Below are 16,039 nucleotides of genomic sequence, written 5' to 3'. Positions count from 1 at the left end.
ACGTCTTCCTTTTCCGTGCTCTGCATGAAGTGCTGCCACTCTGGCGTCTGAATCCATTGCTCCCAGGCCCGTTTACTCTTGAAGCTCGCGAACAATAACGTGTCATGCATCCTCGCGAGACGTGCCTCGAGGACGACCGGGAGGGGCCATCTCAACCGGAATAGCCTCAAAGCGAGTAACGTAAGGACTGCGATCTGCGTGCTGCTGGACTTGAGATAGAAGTGTGTCCAGACGATGGACTCGCGCTGCAGAACGGGTGCTCTCATTCATCGATTCTGAGGATGATGATGTGGCTGGTGCTTCGAGGTTTCGAGACATCTGCGATGCGAAGAAGAATATCATACACGAGAGGGGTTTCTCGCGACCCTCCTCTGAATCGTCACTGCCAGTCGCGCCAGATTTTCGAGCCTTGTCAAATAACATGTCGACCTGGATGTCTGGGAAACATGTAATCAATCACCATCAGCAGGAATGGGGAACGTTACGAGCAACTTGTCAACAGACGACAGACGGCTTCCTCAAGATATCTCATTGTGACGTGAGTCGACTGCCGGTCCGTCCGGCTGACCAACTCGCCATCACAAGAGCAGAGCTTTCCCCGCATTTGTGATAGAACTAGGTTGCAAGTTGCAACGCGTCTAGAGCTGACGATGTCCTGTCAATGGATGGACAGGGGTGTGGCAGCACATTTACCCATCCTAGCTCCTCAACCCCGCTTTCTGAACGTGAGTTTTGTTTTCAAGATGCAATTGCAGCTTCCAAGTGGCACAGAAAAGCGCGCTAGCGACGAGCAAGAATCAAGACGCTGTCAGAGAGTAAGGCAGCTTGCGGGCATGCGCAGCCACTGGAAGAGATAAAACTTCCTGCAATCCCTACTCCTCTCGAGACTCGATGAGGCATATGTTCATATGATAAATTGAGAGAGACAGAATACTTGGGAAAGCCAGCTTCCCAAACCTGGTATGATCCCCTCTCACAAGCATGCGTGGCAAGAGACCTGCTCAATAGTCTTGTATCCCCGTTTCCCCTTTCAATCTGGATTTAGGATCCTCGCCTTCGTGCCCTTCTTCCACGATCCATTCCGGCTCCTCTTCATCAAAGTATCGCTCTTGCTCCTCGTTCCAATCATCATACTCGTCATTCTCATCCACGGTCTTGTAGTCAAAGTCGTAGTCCGCGCCTTTCAAGAAGCGCATCTCCATCTCCCAGCGCCAGCGCTTTTCGCCTTCTTCCTTGGTCGCGGGAATATCGTCCTTGTCCTCGGCGATAATTTCACCGTCGGGTCCGCGCCTGTAGCTGAGCATTGCGTTAGGGTCCGGGTTAGCGAGGGCCTCCATCTTGGCCTCCGATCGCATCAGATCAGCGTGCAGAATGCCGGAGAAGCCCTTGGCACGTCCCTCGGCCTCTCTCTCTGCAGGAGTTTGGAAACGACGGATGAGGCGATCGTATAGTAAAGGGTCTACAGAGCTGCGCGTTAGTATCGAACAGGTTCCAGAGCTTCTTGGATGATGGATCAGTGCAACACGCGAAACGAGGAGAGGGCAGGCGGACCAGCCATCTCGAGATCTGCAGAGAAGTACTCTGGATGTTTTTCCAGGTAGCGTTTCCGACGATTCTTCACCTGGATTGAAGCTGGAGGCTTCAACTCATGCGTAGTTGATTTCTTCTCGGAAGCTGCTGCATCTTTTGAACCTTGCGTTGTAGGTATGCCTGTATTCATGGGGAAGTGCGGCATATTCAAGTCTCAGAAGTCTCAGACGCGAAACTGTTGTCCTGGGTAAAGGGATTATAGCTTTCTGAAACAGAGATTGTTTGGGTTGAGATCTGGAGAATGGTTGATGATGATAGCTCTTGAGCAGACAGGTGGGGCGGAGTCCGACTTAGTGGCGAGATCCTCGGCCCGCAGTCCGCAGTCCCAACTAATGCGCGCTGGGAGAATGAGATACAGACAGCTCTGAGCTCCTGATATGTGGTTGTGCTTGTAGGTGTCTGGCACTTTTTATCAGATTGTCGGCCAGGGTTCCCTGGGTCACAATCAGCCTAAACACCGGTTTGTTCTCTGGACTGCTGTCGAACTGTAGGTTCATTTTCATTTCGTTGTCTGCAGCCGGGATATTGTTTTCAATCGTGGAGAGCTTTTGAGATATTCATCCATCAACGTCTAGTCCCGCGATATCTGAAGGATCACTTGACAATGGCGAACAAGTCTCGTATATCGACCACCGCTAGCCAGCGTAGTCCACCTTGGGTGTCCGTTGGTAGGGCCATAACATTGATCCTCCTTGCCGCCGTATACTCTCCGATCTTTCAACGCGCCCTGTCTCCAGTTTACGGCTCGACGCCCGTGAGCGCTTACCACCGTGCTGTAACCATTGCTGCCATCTTCACGGGCTCCATCCTGAGGCATCGTTTCCCCAGATTGATCGGCCACTGGGACGCCAAGTTTCTTCCGGCTCTTGCATTTGCGATTCCGACTATTCAATTTTTCTTATTCAAGCAGAGTCCATCCCTGGGTAATCCAGTTGGTCCTGTAGTGACAGCACTGGTGACCTTCTTCCCATTGGTGTTGCTGTCCGTCTCCGCGTCTTCTGCGCTCCTCGGTGTTTTGCATCTGCAGGATTATGGCCAGACAGTAGCCGAGCATGGACCTCTCATCGGGAGCCTGTTCCTGTATACTTTCGGAGAGAAAGTGGCTCAGTTTGCTCTGACGAGAGTTATTGGGTCGAGCTTCTTGCTGACATGCTCCGCGCTGCAACTAGTGGTAGCGTTTCTATATGCTGCAACTCTGCCATCGATATGGGTGCTCCTCGCTATTCCATCTCTGCTCTTTTCAGTGACTTCCAACGTGCACATGCCCTTTGATCACACGACTGCGGTGCTCAACTCCACCCTTCATGGGTACGGTTACAATCTCGTGGCTCGCCAAGAGTCAGTGACCGGTTATATCTCGGTCTTGGAAAACACCAAATCGGGTTTCCGTGCCATGAGATGCGACCACAGCCTTCTCGGTGGAGAATGGACGAAAACCCCAGCCAACTACAATCCAAGGGCAAGCGATCCTATCTATGCTGTGTTTGCCATGCTCGAGGCAGTTAGACTGGTCGAGCCTGATAATAGCAGGCGGCCGCGTGCGGATAAAGACAGCAGCGCACTCGTCATGTAGGAGTCTCACATGATAACTACCTGTTCATCGCTAGCTGACTGCTCCTAGAGGACTTGGAGTCGGGACCACGCCTGCGGCCCTGATCAGCCACGGGATTGACACCACCATTGTCGAAATCGACCCTGTGGTGCACAAGTTTGCGACACAGTACTTTCACCTTCCCGCCAATCACACAGCCATCATCGAGGATGCGGTGACGTTCGTGCAGAATGCCCAGAAACAGCCGGAACCTCGCCGGTACGACTATATTGTGCATGATGTGTTTACAGGCGGTGTGGAGCCGGTTGACTTGTTCACGCTCGAATTCCTGCAGGGGCTGAATTCGCTGCTCAAAAATGACGGTGTCATTGCAATTGTCAGTTCCTCTGCTGCCAAGTGGAATTTCTCCATTTCTCCCTTTGTTTCCCTTTTTTATTTTTGCCGTTACAAACCGGCTTGTGGACTTGTACAAGACAAGAACTGACATCAGCTCCAGAACTACGCCGGAAACCTCTCCCTCCCATCCGCAGGACTCGCCGTCCGCACGATCCAGACCGTCTTTCCCTCATGCCGTATCTTCCGCGAAGACGAGCCCTCCTCGGCGCAGTCTCCGACGGCGGGTTTCACCAACATGGTGATCTTCTGCAAGAAGACTGCCGCCGCGCTGCGATTCCGACAGCCCACACGAGCGGATTTTCTGGGCAGCAAGTCGCGCGAGTCGTACCTGATTCCCAAACACGAGATCGATCCCTCCGTGTTTGAGGCACTCGATGCTCCCAAGGGGCAGCGCATACTGAAAGCAGGGAAAACTGACATTCTGCAGTCGTACCATACAGCGAGTGCGCTTGGGCACTGGAAGATCATGAGGACGGTCCTTCCGGCTGAAGTATGGGAGAATTGGTGAGAAGAGGAGAAAGAAGAGGTGGAATCCTATCAGATCAGATTCAAAGTAACAGAACAGTGGGAGCAAAGATTCAATGCCATATCTCTATATTGATCGTGATATCCCGTCCCTGAAAACATTATAGTTTGTGGAACTAATCCCAAACTCCTGTATATGTTATGTAGATATGGATATAGATGTATGATCTTCATGCATGTACATTGAACAAACATATAATTACTGACACATGGCATGCACATTCCAGTGTGGGGTACACACGTGGAGTTAGGTACCGTACCTAGGTATACTCCGTACAGATGCAGGCAAATTCGGTACCAAAGTCCTGAATCATGCATCGACTTCAGGATAGTTAGGTTAATAATAGAAATCCAATGGATGAGCGAGCTAGCCTAGGCTAGGTGCTAACTACCCATTGTACAGTAGTAGGAATCAGGATAATAGATAACCCATCCTGAGCCAGTACTAGTAAGGGAGATGTAGGCTGCAGGTGTGGGCCAGCAGCTCGTGTTGGATTTCGGACCGAGCATCTAGTTAAGCCATAAAGCAACAGAATAATAAGTTAAGGAGTCAAGTCAGTACGAAAGAAACGCCGGGTCAGATTGTGAACTAGCTAAGTGACCACCAGCCAAAGGGATCCGCAGTGATCTGGCAAGCTGCAATCGGCTGTGAATGATGGGATAATATTGACTGATGAACACTGTATCATTATCACCACCACTAGACCACACGCTTCCATACTAATAAGTAGGGTATCATATCATATTGTATTGTGCAATGTGCAAACCGGTACAGATACAAGAAGAGTGTTAGATCTGAACCATTCGAAAAAAAAAAGTGTCTTGCTCAATCGCAACCTCCTCTGACTTGTACTTAGGCGTTGCGAACTCGCAAGAGGATGTACTGATGTACTGTAGAAGCTTCTGTCACACCCTAGGTGTCTAAGACGATCCTGTAGCAGGGCCGCTGCGAGGACTACTACCAGGCTTCTTGACGAGACCAGCGAAAAAGCTCGCGAGAGCTTGGTTGTGCGCCTTTTCATCCGCTGCCGCGCTCGACAACGTGTCTCTCCTTGGCATTCGATTGGCTTCTCGTTCCTGTCCAGATGTCAGTAAACGTCAATTGGAAAAATGGGACAGCTTCATGAACCACCTTCAGCTTCCTCAGCATGTCATCAGCGTCGACCTGGATACCGCCCATGTTGAACTGCACCGGCCCGATGTGCTCATTCACCCGTCCGGTCTCATCCAGATTGGGCGACATTTCGAGTTGTTTGGGCAGCTTCCTTGCGGCGCGATCCTTCTCGTCTTCGGCCTTGAGCTGCTCTAAGACTTCCAATTGCTTGGCTAGGAAAGTTTGCATGTCTTCTGTCTCGATCTCGATCTTGTTTCCATTGGACTGGCTGTTGCTGCGAGCAGCCGCAGAGTCGTGCTTTGGATCCCGGATCGTCTGCTCGTATATAACAACAGCGCTCGTGCCATCCTCTGGCGCCTCCCCATGTCCGTCCTGGTCAGCGGGGCCGTCGCCCGAGCCCGGAGGATCCTGGATCTCAATCGACCAGGCGTTTCCCACACCTTCTATGTCGAATCCTTCCCGGATGATCCGGATTTTGCCCCAGGAATCCCAATTGGCCGGGACGAGGATCTTGTCTCTATCGATGACATTATGCTTAAGCGATTGTCGTTTTAAAAGCGAGTGTATCCCCAGTGATGAATGAATCAGACTCTGTAGAGAGTTTGCCATAAAAGGCGTCGTGTAAATGAGCGATGCACCGTCTGCAAGGAGTCAGAAAGGATATGCATCAGAGAACTGGTTTTAGCAACTCACGTTTCAGTAGAATCGTTCTCATGAACTGGAGGATAAAGTCGAACTCCTCTTCCCGCCAGCCGTGTTCTTTCTCCAGCTTCTCAATCTTGTCGGCCTGCAGAAACTCAGTCAATAAATCAACTCAAGAGCGACACGAAATTCTTGACGCACCCCCTGGCAAACGACACATAACGGAATTCCCAAGCCTTCATCCCACTCTCCTGGGCCCAGTGGTATCGTTACAGGCCCGCCTGAGTTTGCAACGCCGGCCCCTGACGCGTCCAATCCTCTCTTCCGATCCCTCCACTCGGTCATAACCTCTTCCATGACAAGCTTCGTCTCATCATCTAGTGAGATTAGCACGGACCGTAGCAGACGAATCCATTCCCGCAGCTCTCTAACCCAGGTCCACGGGGACGACCAGTCGAGCAAGATGACAATCAACGTCTCTGGAATGGATTGGGGTGTCAAAAGGGGTCGGAGGAGGGGAGCAAAGGAGGGGGCAGGGTCGGAGAGGAGATAAACAGAGACACGTGCAAGAATGTCTGTTGTCATCAGCAATCTTCCATATCGACAGGAGATTCACGCGCCCATGGGATTCAGGAAAATCGTACCTTCTTGATCCGCGTCCAGGACGTCTTGGTATGTATATCCTAGCGCAAATTCATTGGCGATGGGCGCTACCCTCCCTTTCCTCCTCTCGGTTGGCAACCTAGGATCTGACGGGTCTGAAGACAGCGTCTCGAGGAATTCTCTCTGACTTTCGGGGGTTCCTCCTGCGAATAATTGGAAAATCGCATATCAGCAGTGACAAGGAAGAGATCATGGGAGACAATCACACTACAAAATGACGCGATGGAACAGGTCTGGAATGACAAACCTAGGACTATCATATTCTTCTCCGGAAGGCGCTTCCCACTAGCGACACTGTCCAGCATGGAGGACCAGATATTCTTCTTGGTGCCATCCTTGCTCGATGGCCTGCTCCCACCGCCGCCTCCAGACTTGGAGCCGGAGGTTTGGCTCAACGTCGACAATCGCTGCCCGATTCCGACCATATTGTAGTCACTCAGACCATATCCAGATCCACTCCAGCGGATTAAAATTTATGGACAGCGTGGTTGACGTGTATATGGTTGTGGGACGCAGTGTCGGAGGATGTGTCGGCAGAATGAGTTCAGGGGAGGCCGCGGGTGAATTCGAGGCTGAGGCACAGAAGAGATCTGGCGCAGAGCATATATGAACAGAAAAGAGGTACTGGAAAATATAGCTTTTTGCTGATGGGCTCAACAAGCCCCTTCAGTCACGCTTGGGGGTCGTCGACAGGTGAGCGTGTTTGCCGTAAACAGGACCCAGGCCTGTTCCGAACCAGCGGACTGCAGTACCAAGGTTGCATTGCGGGTCAAACTAACATGCGCGCTTGTGAACGGCACGCCGTCCTTGATTTGCATGCGAACTTCCGCGACCTGCAACTGTTCCCGCTAGCAGCTCTAGAGGTCCAGCAGTCTTGTTCAGCCGAATTTCTTTATTCTGGCCTTGGCTTCTAAACTGAGAGCTCCATGAATTCCATCCGCCAGATCCAGGCGCTGAATAAACGCGAACTTGAGAACGCTGTGTACGTCCGTCTTCGCAGTTTTTCTATTTGATCAGCTGATGTACTGATTTTGAGACAACCTTACAGACCTCCTGAAGCTTCGTGGCATGCCGACTACCGTGATACCGCCTACATCTACATCGGAGGTCTTCCCTATGAACTCTCGGAGGGTGACATTATTACAATTTTCTCGCAGTTCGGCGAACCTGTCCATGTCAATCTGGTCCGCGACAAAGAAACAGGCAAGAGTCGGGGCTTCGCATTTCTCAAGTATGAAGATCAGAGAAGCACGGATCTCGCAGTCGACAATTTCTGTGGCGCGACTGTGATGGGGCGGATGCTGCGGGTTGATCATGTTAGATATAAGAGACGCGAGGAAGAGGGCGAGGAAGATAACGTAGCTGTGATGACGGGACAGGCCATAGAAGGAGCCAGGAGAGACGACGACACTGACACCGAGCGCAGAGAGCGAAGGAGTCGGGATACAAGAAGGCACAGTCATGATAGCGATGTGGAGGATCAAGGACGGCCGTTGCTTAAAGAGGAGAAAGAGCTCGCAGAACTGATGCGGAACTATGATGATGAAGATCCGATGAAAGAATATTTGATCCAGGAGAAAAAGGAGGAAGTTGCTCGAGCACTGGAAAAGCTGAAGAGCAAGAGGTCTTCGCGCAGGCGGGACGACAGTCGTGAGCGATCCCATCGACACCGTCATCGGCATCACCACCGTCGCAGACACAGCGAGGACCGGTCTCGTTCTCGCGAGCGTTCGCGTCGAGACAGGGATATGTCTCCCTCTAACGATAAGCCACTGAAAGAAAGGTCACAATCTCCGCCGAGAACGTCACATAGGGACAGATCTAGCTCCCGAAACAGAACCTACAAGGACAGATCTCGATCCCGGGACAAATCTCACAGGGACAGAGCTCGCTCTCGAGACAAAACCTACAGGGACAGATCTCTCTCCCGGGACAGATCCTACAAGGACAGATCTCGCTCTCGAGACAGATCCTACAGAGACAGATCGCAGACGAGGTCACAATCTCCCGATCACAGACAAGAGAGGCGCAGAAGGGACCGCGACAGATGATCATCCGAAATTTCTCCAAAAGATATCTAAGATTCTATTATACATGCCATGCTTGCCTTTCTCATCAAGCAGATCTGAAAGAAATCGCCACTTTGACTTACGTCCTGGAACAGGCTCTGCAACTCCGCGATTATGAATATCGCCAGGGCTATCATGGACCCGATCTGCGGGAAGAGGATGGCCAGTGCGTTAGGGAATCTGCTCCGCAAAGGCTGGCAGGACGTCCTTGTTCATGCGGGCCTTGTCGACTCTCCAACATGTCAACTGCTGTCTGCAGCACCTGAAGAGATGTCACTTGACATGGTTGGACAACCACCCCTCCTTGAAAGGGTTGATTAAATAGACACCATCAATTTTAGACCATTTCTCATATGAAATACCTGTTCAGCCACCTCCTAGATAACGTTTCCAACCCTCTCTGACACAGTAGCGCCTCCCATCCTCACCTTCACGAAGGACAAACTTCTCCCAGCGACCTTCACGTCCAGCACTAATGACCAAGATCGTGTGATCATTGGTCCAGCCGAGCACACCTTTTGACGGCCGCCCAAACGACGTTCCTAGAGGTGGGATATACGGCGCCCCTGAAGAGAAGTCGTCGCCAATTTCGAAATGCGCACTTGCAAAAGAATAGACGTCGGAGAACACTCGGGGAAGCAAAGGGATCTTTCCTAATATGCCCCATTTATTGACTGCTTCCTCTGACGGCGACGATGGCGACTGGCTGCGTCGCGAGAGAGCTCGTGGGTGAGGAAGGTCAAATATATGCAGGGTGGATTTGTCGGAGGTGACGGCCAGGAGTGTGTTGGATGGTGAGATGGCAAGAGAGAATATCATTGCGTGGTCTACACCTCGTCGCAATTCAGCGATTTTGGCGCAATTGCTCGTAGAGAATACTCGTATTAAAGTGCCCTGTACCGCCATTAGAGAATCGATTTATAGTTTTACCGCCAACTACCATACTTACAGCTTCACTTGCCGTACATAGCACTTCCCCATCTGGACTCAGCTCCATTGCTCTCAGTGGGGAGGTATGTGCCGGTATAATGCTGACATTGCCCGTTTCCAGTTCCACTTGCTGCACCTGTCCTGGAGATCGACCCGGAAAGGCCAACAACTTCTTGCCCAAGCAGATCAGGCCCAGCGGATTATCGGCTGTTTCAAACACAGACAGTTTCTGAGGAGGGGTCGAGAAGGCGAAAACGTGGATGCTGTTGAGGAGAGCGACCACGATACGCGATTTCGAGAGGCGCACTCGGAGGACAGAGGTTCGGAACTCGAGAGAGATAACCGCCTTCTGCTTCACGTCATCCCAGATGACCAGCTGCACCCAGGCGTCAGCCACGACCAGGGAACAGAATAGGAGAGCACGTACTTTGTTCTGAGGGAACTTAGGTTGCTTTCCTCCTCCCACGATCGCTAAATAGTTGGACTGACCCAGCATCTCCGCTAGGCCGATGCCAGCGTTGAAGTCTGTAGTATGGACACCGGACAGTTAGCTCTCCTGTGTACTCAGGACAGAGCGCAGAACGAAGGAGTATCAATCTAGGTAGCTGCACACCTCGAGACACCTTCAGCTCACATGGATCCGCGTTGAAAACTGTCCGTACCAGGTCATCATCAGCTTTCGTTCCTGAGATGCATCCTGCGTAGGGCGGCGATGCGTCTTACCGCAGAAGCCGGTATCCAGCCCGACAGAGAAGCAACTGCTGTCATTATTGAAGGAAGCTGACAGAGAGACCGGCCCAGCCGAGTCATCGATCACCTGCCGTGTATTCATCAGAGGTGTTGAGCTGTTGATAGTGAGGTCAAGAGCGCTCACTTCCCGTGCTGGCGGAAATATGCGGAGGGTGAAGTGATGGCCCGCCGGGAAGACACCAAATAAGTTGCTTGCCTGGCTGCACGCATGGACGCTCTCATCCCATGACTCTACAGCAACTATAGAAAGTGGCCCTCAGAGATCATTGGATACTGGAAAATACCTACATAGGTTTCGATATGAAAAAATATAGGCAGTAACTAGGTCTTATACCTAAAACATCTCCATCTCCAACAGCAGAATGCTACTAGGTACCAAACAACCAGACAGTGTGTATTGTTCCACCAATGAGAATCATTCTTTTTCTTCTTCAAATTAACAGTTCGGTCACACATCGACATATCTGCCTAGGTACCTAGGTACACTTGATCTGTGTGTAGGTAAGTGAGGCGTAATTGATGCTAGTAAGGAATAATACTAAGAAATAGTAAGGAATGTAAGCAGGGAGCCCGCTTAGAAAGTAGATAATAAAGACTAGCTAATCAATACAAAAAAAATATAGTGAAGAGAATATTATAAATATTATAAGGAATCTGAGCAGGGAGCCACCTCAGAAGTAGATGATAAAAACTACTTATATAGTTAGGTAGGCCTGGAGGCCAAAGGTCCTAGGCATAGAACAGGTATTTTCTCTTCAAAGTTCAAACCAGTTGAGCGAAGGGAGACCTGTAATGCTTGTCTTTAGTATAAGATATAAAGGAGAAATACTTAAACTAATTGCTAGATAGAATAAAAGAATCATATTAGAAGCTAGTAGTACTAGATAATATAGTGTTATAGAGTAATACATATAAAAAGCTATATTATATTTAATGTATCATTCTATAGGTTTAATAACTGCGCTGCAGGTCGTCTCCAACCATTGTAGACTCTTCACTTTGAACAAGATATCGGAAGATACCTATAATCAGTCTCATAAACTCTCTGCGGCCTTCGCGCTCGAAGAGTTCGAACGATTTCGAGTGGTAGAATCGCATATCTTCACTTATAGACCGGCTTTCGCAGAGACCTTTCATGTAGGCTTGACACATCATCGCTCTGCTGACACGAATAACAGTTCGATCAAGACTCATCACAAATCCAGTATACTGCTTGAGTTGTGGATTGTGACAGTAGGTAATAATGGCCTGCAGCAGGATCTGCAGGACTTCATATTGCGCCATTTGAGCACTAGCACTACCAGGCTCCTTGATGACCTGGGACATGAGAGATTTAGCATGTAAATCCAAGATCCTCCACCACTGTGGTGAGGTAGGCAGGATGCTCACTGAAAAAAATCGCAAGTGGGATACTGATGGAACCATCCTCTGCATTATACTTCACAATAACACCGTGGCTCTGGAATTTGCCGTGGGCTAATAGTTGTGGAACCTCGAATGGGATCTTTGCATTGCGTATATAGAGCCTTTCCACTATCAATACTAACCAAGGTCGGATCGTAAATGGGTACTGAACTTACAGCTTCTCACCTGCCTCGGTTGCATTCATGATCTCCCTTATAAGGTTGTGGATAAACTGCTTAAAGATCCAGCCATTCCTCGTCACACATCCTTCAACGAGAGTAGGCAAATCGTCGAATACTCTGACCAATGGATTTCTGTTGGGTCCGATGAGCGTACCCAAGTAGGCAGTAGTTTCGAGCTGTTCTCTGCTTGGTTCGCAGAACAGTTCCGCAAGCTTTTCGAATTCTGGTCATAATATATCAGTTTTAGAAGGTCATTGAGGAGCAAACCTACCTGGATCGCCATCTTTCGGAACATAATCTGCGACAATCCCAGCTGCAGGAACATCTTCATTCGCCTTCAGTTTTGCTACCTCAAGATGTCTGGGCGTCCACTTGCGGGGCGACTGAAGGAGCATCAAGGTCTCTGCAGATGACTGTGCTGGCGAAGAACTTGATTGCGAGAGAGCCATGTTGGAATACGTTGATTGGATGAGAGTTTGTTACGAGGTCGAAGACGTCACCTGTTTGGGACAGACTGGTACATCTGGGGCATTCCAATGATGTGCTTTCTCGATTGGGTTTAGCGTGTTTGGATTACCACGTGCCAGGAGATCAACCATCTGTTTAAAATGGATGTGTAGGGAGTAATTATTCTCTCTAAGTACCTAGAAGGCTAGAAGCAGGTCATGCTGGCTCAAACACAAGCCTGTACTCTGAATTGTACGGAGTAGAGGTAGATGTAGTGCAGTGGTTTGATGATCTGGCATGGAAGCATGGATAGTTCTGGACGGGTGGAGGTAAACTCAGAATAGTAATCTGTTGACGCGGGTGTTAGTTGCACCATGCACGTGACTGGCCAGGGTGGGCTCCTCCGGGTCCTTCCCCCTCTGGGCAGGAAAGGGGTAAAGCGCAAGCAAGCAGCCGCGACTAACTAACGCTACGGCGCCTTCCCCCCCTAAATGCTCGAACCACGCTGACACTCCCGGTACTTGGTCTCACTCAGGAGTCCTGTCGCCAGCACGTCTTTTCTTCAGAGCTTCACGTCGCTGTCCGCCCAAGCTCCCTGTTCCTTCCCTCTTTCCTTCGGGCCTTCATTGTCGTCTTCTCGTTTTAGATCCTTCTATTCCGTCCTGACGCTCACTTTTCGCCCACCATGTCGTCGCCTCTTACCGCGGTATGTTCACTGCTATGTTATAATAACATGTCTCACCTCGCCAGATGACCCCGGATTTCACTCCCTGCCCTCACCTCCAACATCCCTTGTTGACATTCCCCCCTGCAATTTTGCTCCTTGCTGACAGCGACTGCGTCTCTTTTATTTATAGATCCGTCGCAAGAAGAATGTCAAGAAGGGTATCCAGTTCTGTTTGATGGTCTGTGGAGCCAGTGGAACGGGTAAGTTGAGAGAAGAAAGAATTCGCTGTCGGTTGCTGGAGACTTGTCATTGACCACTTGCTTTGGGCTATCACAGGACGCACGACCTTTGTCAACACTCTCTGTGGGAAGAAAGTCCTCGAACACAAGGATGCAGATGATGCTGCGAACGCTCACGTTGAGGAGGGTGTCCGGATCAAGCCGGTGACAGTTGGTAAGTAGAGTGCGGCAGAGGCCCGAAAGAACCCAATTTCTTCTCAAGAACTCATTGCTACCAATAGAACTAGAGCTTGACGAGGAGGGAACCCGGATTTCCCTCACCATTGTCGATACTCCCGGATTCGGTGACCAAATTGACAACGAGGCGAGGTACGACAGTGGACACAGAATCCGTCCCCTTTGCAATTCTGTATGGCTAATGTCTCGACAGCTTCTCAGAGATTGTTGGATACCTCGAACGCCAATACGATGACATTCTTGCTGAAGAATCGCGAATCAAACGTAATCCCCGCTTCAGGGACAACCGAGTCCATGCTCTCCTCTACTTCATCACCCCGACTGGACATGGTTTGCGGGAGCTGGACATCGAATTAATGAAGCGTCTGTCCCCTCGTGTCAACGTCATTCCCGTCATCGGCAAGGCCGACACCTTCACTCCTGCCGAGTTAGCAGAGTCGAAGAAACTGATTATGGAGGACATTGAGCACTACCGCATCCCTATCTACAACTTCCCTTATGACATTGAAGAGGATGATGAGGACACTGTCGAGGAGAACGCCGAACTACGTGGTATGATGCCATTCGCGATTGTGGGTTCTGAGGACATTCTGGAAATTGGTGGTAAGAAGGTCCGGGCGAGACAATACCCGTGGGGTGTGGTCGAGGTCGAGAACCCCCGTCACTCCGACTTCCTGGCCATCCGCAGCGCCCTTCTCCACAGCCACCTTGCCGACCTTAAGGAGATCACTCACGACTTCCTCTACGAAAACTACCGTACTGAGAAGCTCAGCAAGAGTGTCGATGGTGGTGTGGGAGCGTACGTGTTCCTCGTCTCAAGTATTGTGGACGTGTTTGAACTAATGACATCATGCAACAGCAACCAAGACTCTTCCATGAACCCCGAGGACCTGGCTACTCAGTCAGTCCGCTTGAAGGAGGAGCAGCTTCGCCGCGAGGAGGAAAAGCTCCGCGAAATCGAGCTCAAGGTGCAGCGCGAGATCAACGAGAAACGCCAGGAGCTGTTGGCTCGCGAAAGCCAGCTGAGAGAAATCGAGGCGCGCATGCAACGCGAGGCGAGCGCTCGCCTGGAACAAAACAACGAGGAGCTCAATGGAGAAGCTTAGATTATACCCCTGTAGACGAATGGATGTGGAGAGCAAAACATGTCACGCCAGCTTTATGCTACTGACGTGAGTGCGTTACGCTCTATCTATGATTCTGAGACCCGGAGAGAAGCTCGGGAGTGGGTGGAGCGGATACAGCGCAGACAACACGACTCGCCTGTGTTTCTCCTTTTTTTTTTATCATTCTCTAGTCACTTTTCCTATTCCTTTCTTGAATGTCTTGTGCCTTGTCTTTTTTTTTTCTCGGAGATCTTGTTTTGAGCACCTGGGTGGTAATATCCGGGTTGGGAATAACACCTTTTAATGACTTAACTGTCACCTCCGAAAAATATTTCTCCCGGCATCTCCTACTGTTACTTTTTTTATGTTCACTTTATTTTCACATGGTCCGCTCCCTCAGCTTTTCTTCGGTAGCGTCGAGATTTTCTCCCTCCTCCAGCTTAGCAGCGCAAAGATTCCCTTTTCCTTTTGTTTCTGAAAGTGAAAGTTTTCGTTATTTCCGTTATTTATTTTCGTTGTTGGCAAAACTTTGTATGTGATATCTTCCTTTTACGTCGGACAGCCAAGGGCGAGGGAAGAAAAACTACGGAGTACTAGGTACCTATCTAGATACAGTATTTAGTACTAGACCTCTCTAGCCTAGGTATATGCAAGGTCAAGTCAGTTTCACCTCATCCGATTCTCCAGCGTATATCATCATTAATTATCAGCTTTCTCATTAGAGTATCAAATTTGCCTCCCGTCTTGCTTTCTGATGAGATTCCTCCAATTTATCCATTCGCAACTCTTGACTAAGTCACCTTGCCAAATCATCAAGTTTGAAGAATTGAGTCACTACCGTTATGGACAACAGGTAAAAGGTGTGCTTAATCAGCGAATGAGTTATTTTTAAATTATTTCAACAAGCGGAGATACGGGAGCCTCTCCATGGTAGAATAGTCGTTAATAATTCTCGATAGATCAAAACGGGCGGAATAGCAAAGACTTGAGGATATTTATTCATTATTGATAACTTTATTGCTTGCCTTATAGTAATAGGTATATTAGGGGAAGAGATATCTCATGGTTAAATCAGAAGGGGGGGAAGTTGCCTCAATTCGTTAGAAACACCAACCAAGGTTAAGGACAAGTAAAGAGAGGTGAGGAAGGGAAGGGGGGGTGGGGGAGTCCCAGACTCCAGCACTGCATTGAATGCGGTGCGAGCTCTTTACTGGGGAGGGAGAGGAGTCTTAATTTAATTAATGATGAAGTTTGAAAAAATGTTAGTACTACTGTTCTGCTTGGCTTTTATATATAAAAAAAAGGGTTGGTTTGGCTTTTGGCTCGAGTATGTACTCCAGGGGAACTCCTACAAGAACCAGAACTCTAAAACCAGAACAAGGAGAGATCGATGATAAAAATAATAATTACCAGATTACAACAGGGGTGAGGGGAAGTGTCCTTCCTGACCATTCCAGCCCTTTTCTCTCTCTAACCACGTCCATCTCTGTGTGATGCACTGTGTAACAACATAGGTAAAAGGATAG

General features: G+C 49.7%; 7 protein-coding genes across 7 annotated transcripts; 3 read left to right on the top strand and 4 right to left on the bottom strand.

The window, feature by feature from the left end:
- Nucleotides 1-1,001: 1,001 nt before the first annotated feature.
- On the bottom strand, nt 1,002-1,735 carry VTN77DRAFT_2868 (uncharacterized protein; the record flags this gene model as incomplete). The annotated part of the gene is made up of 2 exons (XM_069418754.1): nt 1,002-1,459; nt 1,552-1,735. 2 exons carry the CDS (start codon nt 1,733-1,735, stop codon nt 1,002-1,004), a joined length of 642 nt encoding a protein of 213 aa, XP_069282349.1.
- A 459-nt stretch (nt 1,736-2,194) lies between these two features.
- VTN77DRAFT_2867 (uncharacterized protein) lies at nt 2,195-4,046 on the top strand (the record flags this gene model as incomplete). The annotated part of the gene is made up of 3 exons (XM_069418753.1): nt 2,195-3,159; nt 3,212-3,518; nt 3,639-4,046. The coding sequence occupies 3 exons, from the start codon at nt 2,195-2,197 to the stop codon at nt 4,044-4,046; spliced, it is 1,680 nt and encodes a 559-aa protein (XP_069282348.1).
- Nucleotides 4,047-4,984: 938 nt separating this feature from the next.
- VTN77DRAFT_2866 (uncharacterized protein) lies at nt 4,985-6,907 on the bottom strand (the record flags this gene model as incomplete). The annotated part of the gene is made up of 6 exons (XM_069418752.1): nt 4,985-5,140; nt 5,196-5,818; nt 5,871-5,964; nt 6,021-6,394; nt 6,464-6,625; nt 6,730-6,907. 6 exons carry the CDS (start codon nt 6,905-6,907, stop codon nt 4,985-4,987), a joined length of 1,587 nt encoding a protein of 528 aa, XP_069282347.1.
- Nucleotides 6,908-7,408: 501 nt separating this feature from the next.
- On the top strand, nt 7,409-8,533 carry VTN77DRAFT_2865 (uncharacterized protein; the record flags this gene model as incomplete). The annotated part of the gene is made up of 2 exons (XM_069418751.1): nt 7,409-7,464; nt 7,531-8,533. 2 exons carry the CDS (start codon nt 7,409-7,411, stop codon nt 8,531-8,533), a joined length of 1,059 nt encoding a protein of 352 aa, XP_069282346.1.
- Nucleotides 8,534-8,917: 384 nt separating this feature from the next.
- On the bottom strand, nt 8,918-10,313 carry VTN77DRAFT_2864 (uncharacterized protein; the record flags this gene model as incomplete). The annotated part of the gene is made up of 5 exons (XM_069418750.1): nt 8,918-9,445; nt 9,501-9,857; nt 9,909-10,006; nt 10,095-10,133; nt 10,205-10,313. The coding sequence occupies 5 exons, from the start codon at nt 10,311-10,313 to the stop codon at nt 8,918-8,920; spliced, it is 1,131 nt and encodes a 376-aa protein (XP_069282345.1).
- Nucleotides 10,314-11,528: 1,215 nt separating this feature from the next.
- On the bottom strand, nt 11,529-12,266 carry VTN77DRAFT_2863 (uncharacterized protein; the record flags this gene model as incomplete). The annotated part of the gene is made up of 4 exons (XM_069418749.1): nt 11,529-11,548; nt 11,621-11,757; nt 11,812-12,040; nt 12,089-12,266. 4 exons carry the CDS (start codon nt 12,264-12,266, stop codon nt 11,529-11,531), a joined length of 564 nt encoding a protein of 187 aa, XP_069282344.1.
- Nucleotides 12,267-12,949: 683 nt separating this feature from the next.
- On the top strand, nt 12,950-14,513 carry VTN77DRAFT_2862 (uncharacterized protein; the record flags this gene model as incomplete). Its single annotated transcript, XM_069418748.1, has 6 exons — nt 12,950-12,970; nt 13,122-13,191; nt 13,268-13,384; nt 13,458-13,539; nt 13,601-14,206; nt 14,267-14,513. The coding sequence occupies 6 exons, from the start codon at nt 12,950-12,952 to the stop codon at nt 14,511-14,513; spliced, it is 1,143 nt and encodes a 380-aa protein (XP_069282343.1).
- Between the last annotated feature and the right edge of the window lie 1,526 nt (nt 14,514-16,039).

This window comes from Rasamsonia byssochlamydoides (genome assembly GCF_041956645.1).
Source record: "Rasamsonia byssochlamydoides strain NRRL 3658 unplaced genomic scaffold VTN77scaffold_2, whole genome shotgun sequence".
NCBI lineage: Eukaryota > Fungi > Ascomycota > Eurotiomycetes > Eurotiales > Trichocomaceae > Rasamsonia > Rasamsonia byssochlamydoides.
This window is presented reverse-complemented; position numbering and strand designations above follow the sequence as displayed.